The sequence below is a fragment of the Hevea brasiliensis genome, chromosome 9, assembly GCF_030052815.1.
Source record: "Hevea brasiliensis isolate MT/VB/25A 57/8 chromosome 9, ASM3005281v1, whole genome shotgun sequence".
NCBI lineage: Eukaryota > Viridiplantae > Streptophyta > Magnoliopsida > Malpighiales > Euphorbiaceae > Hevea > Hevea brasiliensis.
This window is the reverse complement of record NC_079501.1, coordinates 9,212,987-9,225,175: the sequence shown is the minus strand read 5'-3', so window position 1 is coordinate 9,225,175 and position 12,189 is coordinate 9,212,987. Positions and strand designations below refer to the sequence as shown.

Sequence of the window (12,189 nt, the reverse complement as noted above, 5' to 3'; positions counted from 1 at the left end):
TTTAATTTTAATTAAAATTAATTGTATACAAAAAAAATAAGCTTATATTGCTTGGTGAGTTCTTTTTCTTGGACCTGTGTATATCATTGTAAATAAAATTTTTTTCATAAAGGTGAATATAATTCAATATATAAATTAAATTTTGGAGATTCAAAATTAATTTTTTTTAATTATAGGAAAAAAAATAATGAATTCATTGCATTTACCATTTGAGGAAGAAATCTAGATATTCACTCTTAAATAATCTCTATTATTTTTACCATTTAGAATGAGATAATAATTAAAAATTATAATACAATTATTTTTATCAAATTAAAAAAATAAAATAGATTTTTCACCACCGTGAGCGGATCTAACCCTATACTAGTGGGTCAATTGGCCCTCTAACTCTATATAAATTCCATATATATATATATATATTAAAAAAATTATATTTTATTTTTATTAAAAAATCAATTATGATGAAAATTAATAATAAAAATAAATTTACTTAATTTTTTATAAAAATATAATATAAATAAATTTTAATTATTATTAAATTATATATTTATATTAAAATATATATATAATTAATTAAAATATGTATATATAATACACAAATTTATATATAAAAATTTTATCCGTGCTTAAACTCTTCATAAACATACGTTTTAATTAATTCATTAATATCTTATTTTTTACCCACTAACTGGCCCTTTAGAATTTCAAATATATAAGTTTTTTTTTTAATTGAATTTCAAATTCAAAAATTCATAGCTTTTAACATTTAAACTTTAATTGTTTTAAGAACATGTAATTTTGTGAATTACAGAAACTATAATATACCCATTTTATTATAATTAATTAAATAAATAATTTAAAGCGATTTAATGAATAAAAGAAGTGAGAGAAGCAAAATAACGGTTGGTGAACATGAGAACAAACAAATTGTTAGGTATCAAAATTTTCAATGCAATCCATTGAATTGCTAATTCTTTTAAATTCGTGGATTGAATTAGAGATACTTAGAAATATAATTTAATCTATTATATAATAAAATTAATATTACAATGTAATATAATATAATGATTATGTTATTTTCATATTTAATTATTAATTTTTATTTTAAAATTTAATTTATTTATAAGATAATAATAAAAAGTAATAATATATATAATGATTAGTGATTAAGTAATAATTAAACAGTAATAATAGCTATATAAATTTTTTAATGTATAATATAATTAAATAAAATAATAAAACATTCAATACGATATAGATTTTATTGCAATTTTAATTATGTTTTATTAAATATAGTCTTATTTTTTGTGTGAGCTATTAATTTTGGGGTACTGGAAACCGGCTGGAAATCCTTTAAATAGCGACAATATAGGAATTATTTAATCCTAAAGTCAACTAGTGAAGGCCTTTGTCATTTATCCGTGATAGAATTTAATTTGACATCCATCCAAACATACCGACGGCAGTTAATACGACGTTATGAGCTCAATGTCCACTAAAGTATAAATTCTCAAAAGAAAAAAAAAAAAAATATATATATATATATATATATATATATATATATATATAAGGAATGTCAAGAAATTTGAATATATTTTGACAGTTTATTATAATAAATTTATAATTATAATAAAATTATTGTATATATATATAATAATTAAAAAATTACTCGTATTAATATATATAATTATTAATAATTTTAATTTAAATACTCATTTTTTAATTTTAATATAAAAAAATCAAATAATATTTTAATTTTTTTATCAATTATTTCATATTTTCTTTTATTACTTTTATTTTTCAAAATTTTTAATAAAATTTGATAATAAAAATAATTAAAAATATATATATAATTAATATATATTAATATATTATAAATTATCTTATAATAATGACTATTTATTGTAGTATTAATAGAGCAACTATTAAATAATTTATAACATACATATGATAGAAAATACCACATAGTAATACTATAAAGGAGAATATCACGTATTAGCTATGTGTCAATATTATAAAAAAAAAATACCACGTGTTAAACTCTTTTGTTGATTATTTCAAATTTTATTTTTATCACTTTTATTTTTCAAACTTTTTAATAAAAATTTCATAATATAAATAGTTAATATATATATATATATATATATATATATATATGCAATTAATATATGTTAATATATTGTAAATTATTTTATAATAATAATTATTTATTATAATATTAATAAAGTAGCTATTAAATAATTTATAACTTATATATAATAAAAAGAAAATTATATATCAGACTCTTTCATGTATTAGTTACGTAATAATATCATGAAAGAGAATGTCATGTGACAAACTATAGATAATATATATATATATATATATTTAAAATTTTTGTTATGATATATTGCAAGAAAAATTTGTATCCCATATTGAAAATATAAGATTTCAATGTGGGATACATGTGTACTTGAACTTTTCAACCTCAATTGTTAGTTTTTTGGGTGTTATTCTTTTATGTTTGTATAAATGATATCCTAACTCTATCTTGGGATAGTCGATATTAGGAAAGTGGCTCACAAAATGATGACTCATAAAGTGATGGCCTAGACCATTTTGCAATGATAGGTGATCAATATATAAAGATTTGTGACTATGATCAACATGACCATAAGAATGTTAATTTTTCAAATATGGGTATTGTTAATTTTCCAAATATGGGTATTGTTACAATCCATTAAAAGTCGAAAGTATGAGATGTTATAGCCTGTCGCTTGATCAACTCTCCTTGCAACTTAGTTAAGTCGTCTATTTCCTCTTCATTTTTGGCTAAAAGGCCATCGTATCGTAGTGCAGCTAGCATACTCGAAAGACGGTCAAGAGCCTCCATCTTTGAGACAAGGGAATGTTGAGCGATACTTGCAGTTGGCGAATTGAAAATTATCATAGGATGGTCATGAGAGAAAATATTTATGAGGTTACGAACTAGGTCGGTGAGGTTGCATGGAGGGAATAGCCAAGTTTGGAGATAAGAAGAAAGAGGTAGCACCTGAAAGGTCAGCAAAAGGGTGGTCTCGATGAATTGGTCATGGAATTTGCCAAGACAAAGACTACAGAAGCTAGGTATGTAGGGATGGTTTTCATGAAGCCAAATAGTGAGATAGATTTAATTTCTTGAAAAAATAATTAAAATTAAAATATTTATAATTAAAAAAAAATAAAACATTGATTGAAATTAGATAATTAATATTAAAAATTAAAAGTTCATCAATTTAATTGTTTTTTTAATAATTGAGTCTACTTGAATTTAAAAAGGAAATTGTGAGTTAATTAAGATTAAAAAAATAAATAAAAATAAACTTATTTAAATGTAAACTAAAAATTCAAGGGCAGAATTTAACATTCTCCGGAAGGGTCTGGATAGGACAGTGCATAAGAGCTGGTACAAGAAAGTGCAGTGTCAATGTATTGGGTTTTGGATGCTGGTGCCATTTAAACAAGTGAGACACAACTTTGTTTTGCTAGACTTCATCTATGGAGATATGTATACAAATATAAATATAAATCTATTAATTTCTATATTAGAAAGACCAGAAGAATGATGAAGTCAATCCTTAAAATGAATTTCGCAGGACTAAGGTTGCTAAAAAGTTTTCGAAAAATTATTTAGTGCACTTAATATATTAAATTTTAGTATCTTTTTAATAAAAATTTCTTTCTAAATTGTAAAAAATAAGTCTCGAATTTATGTCAGTGTATTGCCCCTTTTCTCACAAATCTTATTAGGCCTGGTCCATTTCAGTCGACAACTGGTGCTTAATCTACGACTTCGATTCGAGTTTTTGCGCTATGAACATATCATGGGCCCAGCCCAGCTGTTCATTTGAACCACCTGATATACAAAGATCGCAAGATGGGCCAAGCTGTTGGAATCTTGCCACCATCAATATGAATTGCTAAGACCTAAGAACAACCGAAAAAGGCCCAAGCCCACACAAACACGAGCAATCCCACTAACTTGTATGTTTTTTTTTTTTCGGTTGAACAAGATGCCCCCTTGGGTAAAAGCTTTAGAAATGATTGGCTTTTCTCAGAATCAAACAAAAAGAAAGGACCAGCAGCAGGACTATAATTTTAGCAATGACCTGATTGAAAGGAAATTCTACATTGATAATGCAACAGCAGGGAAAGATCCAATTTCACGCAAGCTTGTAACTTGCTGCAGGTTTCTTTCACCATGTACACTTTGCTTTAATTTAATCGTCCATCTTTAAGTCCCCGATCTCTTCTGCTATGACCTACCGTTAATCTTTTTTCAAGAAACCAAAAGAGGGAATAAAAGAGGATGATAGAGGGCTGGGAAAGTAGGTGTAACGTCGAGGGTTTTGTTTTTCTTTTCTTTTTAGAATGATTTTGAAATCCAACCTCTTTGCCTAATAAAGCAAAATCTACCATCTCTTACATATTCTTATTTCTCTTTGTTCTAATTATCTTTATTTTTTTTTTCTCTTGGACCTTGCCGTGTTATGCAGGTCTTGCATATGTTGTCTTTAAGCATTTTTGCTTTGAGGCAACCGACAGTGCATGGCCTTTCAGCAGCCCTTTTCCCTTTCTGCTTAGCGAATACCTTGAACAGATTAGGAGGGGAGAGTGCCATTTTTTATTCTCTGCTATGACTAACTCAAAAAAATCCAAGGAATGAAAGTTGGGTAAGGGGAACGAATTGGAGTGATCCATTGGTCTTGAGTAGAGCGCTGTGTGGTCCATTTTAAAACGCATTGGCAGCGGAACAAGTCATGCTCTGATCATCACACAAGAAATGAGATTTTCTTATCCTTCGGTACCGACATAACCCTGCTATATTTATCTTATTCGTATTGTTTTGTTACTAAGGAAAATTAAATTTAAAAAAAAAAAGAAAAAAAAAAAAGAACAGCGAGTCACGAGAAGGAATCATCTTTCTTCTGCTTCTTCTTCCGCCATCTCCTTTGACTCTGAGTACGCACAGTCACAATTAAAGTTAGCTTTGCTAAGGACGTGCTGTCCCCTCACCCTGCAATGTCAGGGACCACGTTAGGGTTTCTTTATTTTACTATGTACTGTGTCTGTGTTCATATGCAGTTCACTCTACCTATAAAAGCACATAATCATATCTATAATATGCCCACCTTTCTCAGTCCTCCCATCCCAACTGAGCCTTTCGATTTGATCTTAAACGTATATTAATTTAAAGATAAATATAATTCTTAAACATTAATTTTAAGACAGACATTATGCGAAAACGGCCACATGAATGCTTTTGCATGCTCAGCTTTTTTAATTATAATTTCATGTAGTAGTAATTAAAAAAGCTATGGAGTGGATGCCGATTTAATTTCAACTACTAATAGCATGAGACTGCAAAGAGATAAAAGAAATGGTGAATTCTTAAATAGAAAGTGTCATTCATTAAAGAAAGATCAAAGGAGTCAAATTAAGATTAAGAAAGATATTACTTGAAAAAAGGTTGATAATGATAATAACAGAGAGAGGACTCCAAAATTCAAAACGAGTAGTTGGAATGTTACTGTCTAAGAAAACAATCCATTAATGGCGATGGAGAGCTAAGTTTTCATCAACGATCCAACTGGGTCATGCGGCCTTCAATGTTCTACTGCTATGGAGGATGGGGTAGGTGCACAAAAATTTACAAAACGCAATCATTGGTCCTTGGTTTAAAGATACATAAAAATTATTACTACGAGAAAGAATAAATTATTATTATTGAATATTGTAAAAGCTTCTGTTTTTGCAATTTCCCAGAAAAAAATGTCAAAGTGTGTCGACCCATTCACAGAAAAGACAAATTTGGAGCATTTTAGCAACAAGTATATAGCAAAAGCAGATTCTGCGCCAGGGGTTAATAATTATAAAATTCACCCATGTTTTGCTGCAGCATATGCTTTGCTTAAAAAATCCCGTGAGAAATTCAATAGGAGTAAGAGAAACGCCAATAATCAATAAATAAGTTTCGATAAGTAGAAGATTGAACAAGTGCAATTGAAGTCCATTTACTTGAAAGGCGGGCAAGGGGAGGAGTTGGTTGGGAAAGAAATGCAGCGACCCGAAGCGTGTTGAATAAATCTAAAGCGACAAAATTTGCGGGTCAATTGTAATTTGTCTTTATTAAAAATTATACTATTATTATTATTATTATATTTAAATAATAATGTCTTTTAAATTTTATATTATGTTAATAAAATAACTATTTTATTTAATTTAGACCTAGTAAATCAATTTAAAAAATAAATTTTGACGCTCAAATTATCCTTATAACCATCCAATCCCTTATTCATTTAATGACTTTATATTTGATGTGTTTGATGATGAGTGATAACTGAAGATTCAGACCGTATCTTAGTATGTGTCACGTAGCTGAGGTGAACTTATATAGTATTGATAGTATTTTTAGGACTCATTCGACTTGTCAAGCAATTGTGACTATTTTTTAAGGGTTATCAAAAGTTGATTCGCACAGAGTCATGATATATGCTGAACATGGAGAGACTTTTATTTATAGAACTAGCACATCAATGTTCACCTGATTTGTGTAAAATCATTGTAAATGGGTTGTTTCAATCACAAGAATATATTGGAAATGTCCAATCAGATTGTCTTTTGTAAGAATGGCCTTGGTGCAAGAGGTCCAACAAAAACATATGATAACTAGTCGGGCGAGCGTGCTAAACTTATCGTTCGACTGGTTTACCCAAATGAATATACACATCAGTTCACTAAATGAAAGGCTCTCCGAATTAAACAAGTCAAATATTACAAAGTACTAGGTAAAACATTATAAAATAATCGTTTATACCTCTTTTATTTAGAAATATATTAGTAAAAATATTTCATAGAATATATTAAAAAATATACTCTTATCATTTTTTCTAAATAGAAAAAGACTCATTCCTTACAAAAAAAAAAAAACCCTCTCTTTACTCTCTTCTTTCATATCTCTCTATCCTCTCTCCCTACTAGAATACCACCCATATCACATTTTATCAAATGGAATGAAACATGAAGAAAACAATTATTTTAAATTAAAAAAAAAATATTAATTTTTGACAAACCTAACAAAGCAAGTCATTGTTTACTATAAAATGTGTATGATATTCTTATCCTTTGAAAACGATGCACCAAGTATTGGCACTGGAATAAAATATGAAAAATATAATAATTTAATAAACATGATAAAGCAAGTCGTAATCTAGATTAAACTAAAATAATCTTGTATTTTATCCTTTGAATATCTGTTGTGTATGATAACGATAGCACCAAGAATTCGCACCTACGATTGAGGTGGGTGATCCAAAGTGCTATACATTTAGACAATCACAGCAGAGAAATCGGCCAGAATAAAATATATTTATTGACAAATAACGCTGTCCTCTTAAATAAATATCTTATTTTTTAGCGATATCATTTATTTTCTTTGAAAAATATTTTTATTATTTTAAATAGAAAACCATATTTCCCACTGCATTTTAAACAAGCAAAATGGGAATATTCTAACCCATCATCTGAATTCGGAAGTCTTAATCTTCTTCTTCTTCAAAAAAGATAATGTTTTATGCTTTCTCGAAAAAACTTCATCTTGAAACTCGCTAAAAGTGTTAAATTTGAATTTTTAATATCATTAACCTTTACACGAAATTTTTCAACCAGTTCCAATTTCAAGCGATGGCATTACACTGCAAATTTCAATGTTGATTTACATATTTAAATACTACTCTGGACACAGTAAAATCTATCAAATTACTATAGAAGGTGCTCAACAGAAAGCAATTCGCCAATTCCTTATAATACTGTTGCATCTACGACATCGAAATTCAAAGCCCCGAGACAGAACCCTTCCGTGTTAGCAAAAAAAAAAAAAAGCCACCGAGGGCAGAAGAGGGATGTTCCATGGTCTCAAATCCTCAGCAGAATCTAACCGGTAAGCCTCCTATAAGACAAAAACTAATTTGCATCAAACACAAATGGCTGCCCTCATCGCTAAGGTGCCGCAAAGCCCAAGATCTTTACATGGATTGTAAGGGTCTCCAAAATAAATTCCAAGTAAATATATAATCCATTTTTAGAGACCATTAGAACAGCAACAACGGATTGCTTGTTACTATTATGCATACACCGGCAGAGATTCAGAGACGACAAGGATTTATTGCGGATGGAGGAGTCGCATGGCGTGGAATTAAAAATGATTTTATCTTCAAACCATTAGAACAGCAACAACGGATTGCTTGTTATTATTACGCATAGATCGGCAGAGAATCAGAGAGGACAAGGATTTATTGTCGATGGAGGAGTCGAACGGCGTCATCAAATTCCGTTCTTCTCCCTGTCTGAGAAAGAATAGAAAATCACCAACGGCTATGACATGACCAATTCAATAAAAAAAAAAAAAAAGACGAGGGGAACAAATTAAGTAATGAAGAATTACCATTTACTCATTTCTTTTCTTCATTCTCCTGATCCGAATATCCTTCTTTGTAACAGATTGTATGATACTAAAAACGGGTAAATAGAGAAGAAAAGGAAAAATCAGAGATGAACACGAACAAAATGCAGAATCAATTGATCTCATCCATTCAAAAACTAATCTTAGACACGCAAAATGTAAATTTTTACATAGAATTATCCAAAGAAAAAACAAATTATGTTAATCTGTATGCTATTCTTACAGTAAAGAGTTTTATTGATATTAGTAAATCGGACCCTTACAAAAAAAGCAGAAGGGAATTTCGAGTGGTTATATCACAATATTATATTTGATCTCCAAAATTTAAAATCGGAGAAAAAAAGAAGAAAAGCAAAAGACCAAAATTTCATGGCTCATCTTCAATAACTGAAGCCAAACCCGTCACGATCTTAACCCCAATCTGAAAACTTTTGGGCTTAATCTCAGGTGGTTTCCATTCTCGCACCACCGTCTCGTTCTCTTCTTCCTCGGAACTTTCAGATGACAAAGCAAAGACAGACTCGCCCAACTCAGTATCCTCCAACGAGTTCTCCTCTTTGCCGCTCGGTGGAAAATTGTTGATCCCTTTTGGAACCAAAGTTTGCTCCTTTTGAGGTTTGGGACCGGTTTTGTATGAGGAAAGAGGCGGTGTAGCTCGCAAATAAGGAGAAAGCCATTTAGCTTCGACATACTCGGCTTTTCTCCAAGGTGGAATGTGCATACCCTTCTTCTTGAGGCTCTGCTTGGCTGCATTTGATACGACGGAGATGATCTTCTGGAGACGACCGGCTTTGCCCACAAAGATGTGGGGAATAGATTGAAGAAGAGATTTGTAGGCCTTGGTTGATCGAGCAATTTCAAATTCTGATCTGAAATCAATGTCAATTAGCAGTCTCTCGCCTGAGATGATCACGTCTATGTACTCATACTCACCTGCATCAGCAATTAAATTTACCATTTCTCAGGATTTATTGTAAACATAGCATGTGTTAGACTACAGATTGATATGTAATTCCCTCCCTCAAATCCTCAATCGCAAACAAACGGTGAAAAAAATGATATTTTTCAAAATTGAAACTTTCAAATGTTCTCCAGAAAAATAAAAATTACTCCTCCGCAGAATTGAAATTTGCAAGTTGTACAAGGGGGAGGTTGATTTTTTTTAATAATTCTTATTTTAATTATTATTGTCTTTGATTAAATTCCTAGTTCTTGCTTGCTTCCGGCAACCAACAGAACAGATAGATACTTTTCCAAATTGAGAGAGAGACGCGGCTTAAGCGAGAGAAAGTACCGGAGGGATGGGTGGGGGATTTTTCCCAACGAGATTTGCAGATTGAAACGTCGTATCCAAGAGCCTGCAATCCATCAGTAACGATCCTCATGGAAAAATCGTCTTTGCGCTTGCAGATCTTGTTCTTATCAACGATCCCCGCAGTGTCCGCTAGCAAATTCCTCTCAGAAACACTTGCACAAGGGACCAAACTCTGTCCATAAACGGAAACGCATTACAAAAAAGTCCAAACGGAAAGAAAAAAGAAAAAGAAGATGAAACGATAAGAAGTTAACAATACTTTCTAACAACACAAAATTTATCTACCTTTAGAATTTCAATTCCTTCGCTGGAAGAAACAAAATTAGAGTCACCAAAACCACCAAAAGCTTCGAATTCGTCTTCCGAGCTGTCATTACATTTCCCGTTGAAGCAGTTGCAGCGACTGCGGCCGCACCTCACTGCGGTGGACAATTGCTTCTCGTTGCTCTCCTCGATGAAGTTCTGTACCATCTTCGCCAAGCACAGTGAGCTCGGCTCAAACTCAGTCGAGCCATTAGCGCCGTCCTTGTGGAAATGCGGCTCATCAACGATGCCGACCTTTTCAGTGGCGGAATTTCTCAGGAATTGGAGCTCAAAGAGCCTCTTGAGACGCGATTTCACCACTAGCTTTGCTGGCTCCAATCTAGTCGACTCTTCATGGGTGTGTGAATCGATTGGCTGGATCTTCATCTGAAAAGGCATGATCAGCGCGATCAAGACCACGAGAAATGCTTGAACCCACCACCGATGTCAACAGAGTATTATCATAATTTCTCCTCCATTTTCAAAAATCTTAATCACGATCAATAGCTCCTAATCTACCAAAGCTCAACAGACTCTATACTAATTATTTTCTCAGCTCTTCGTCTTGAGTACAAAAATTGAGGAAGAAGAAAAGGAATTACGTAAAAGAAAATCCAACAAGGTTAGTTACAAGTTTAAACCCTACAAATCAATCGAAACAACCACAAATGATGCACCAGACTCATCAATAACCCCACAAAATGAGATCAGCAAATCGAATCGAAACGGAAATTCAGAATTTTGCCAAAGATAAAGTGCGCCGAACAAAATTCGAGACTTTTGATGCTGAAACAGCTACTCTACACCTCCGATTATTATATACTATTTAGCCTCTGATACGCGAGACAAAGCATGGAATAACTTCTAAACTCTGCTAAGTAAAGTCGCTTTTGCTTAGGGTTTCTACATACGGTTAAAGTTCCGATTTACGCGACGGTAAGATAACGTCACGCTTCCATCTTCGTAATTTAAACCACAATCTATAGCACGGACCATCATTTCTCCGGCAAAAGGCTTGAAATCTCAGAGGAGATTATCGCCGGCGACGGACAAGAAAAGCAAAACTAAAAACCAGAGAAAGAGAGTGAGAGAGTGAGAGAAGGGGGGATGAAATAGGAACTTTAGTCGTGTAGTAATTTGGGTTGTGTGAAGGACGATAAAGAGCAGACGATAGGGCGTGGGCGTTTTAAAGAGGACTGAGGCTGAGAGCGGGGTTGACTGGGAATGAAATGCCAAGTGTTAATCCGACGTGGCAATGGGAATGTAATCTACTGCTTATGGGAACGTGTCGAGAAAGGAACCCATTTCGTGTTCGTTGTGGTTGTTACTCGATGCCACGTTAAGCGATAAGGACCCCACTTAATTTTCCCAATATATCCTTGTAGTTTTGCTGAAGGACGACGTCATGACCAGGGAGGAGGCTTTGGGCGTCCATCGTGTTGGCATGGGTAACTTTGAGAAACTAACTTCCAAGCTAAAATTAGTGTGTAAATTGTTGGCTTGACGAGAACGCCCCTGCTGAACAAACCGATGAGACGCTAATTGGAGCCAATATTTCGACAAAGGGGCAAGCGGACAAAAGGGCTGCATAGTCATTCAACAAGAGATTCCTTTCCGGTTAAATGCTCGTTCATTTGTGTGGATTATGGAAAATGGGAATTGCCTTGTCTGGAAGCAGAAACAGTAGTTAGGACGAATGGTTTGACTAAAATGCCCCCCGGAAAACAAAATGGGTTAGATTGTCGACACGGTCGATAAGAATTTCCATGCTTGGCTTCATATGTCATAAATGGCCAAATAAATTAAAATATACAGATACTTATTTAATAAACAATGAATATATTTTTTTATATATAAATTTTATATTTTAAATTTTATAAAAATAAATAGCAAAACAAATAAAAGTGAGTTTTGAATTATTATCGTAAACGAGAAAACGCCACTTGCACCATTATGCCATCATTTTAAATTGTTTTTATTAATTATGTGATTTATAAATTAAAATGTTAAAAACTTAATTAATATTAAAAAATATTCACTACAAATATTTTTTCATACTAATAATAGTAAATTTTGTTAAAATTTTAAATTA

The 12,189-nt window shown here is 31.7% G+C and overlaps 1 protein-coding gene and 1 pseudogene across 1 annotated transcript; both read right to left on the bottom strand.

Moving 5' to 3' along the window:
• Window positions 1-2,719: 2,719 nt before the first annotated feature.
• On the bottom strand, window positions 2,720-3,474 carry LOC110631736 (uncharacterized; annotated as a pseudogene).
• Window positions 3,475-8,675: 5,201 nt separating this feature from the next.
• Window positions 8,676-11,274, bottom strand: LOC110631735 (uncharacterized). Its single transcript, XM_021779679.2, has 3 exons — window positions 10,080-11,274; window positions 9,774-9,966; window positions 8,676-9,412 (listed from the first exon to the last, which is right to left on the bottom strand). The coding sequence occupies exons 1-3, from the start codon at window positions 10,494-10,496 to the stop codon at window positions 8,847-8,849; spliced, it is 1,176 nt and encodes a 391-aa protein (XP_021635371.2). The 5' UTR covers window positions 10,497-11,274; the 3' UTR covers window positions 8,676-8,846.
• Window positions 11,275-12,189: the final 915 nt, after the last annotated feature.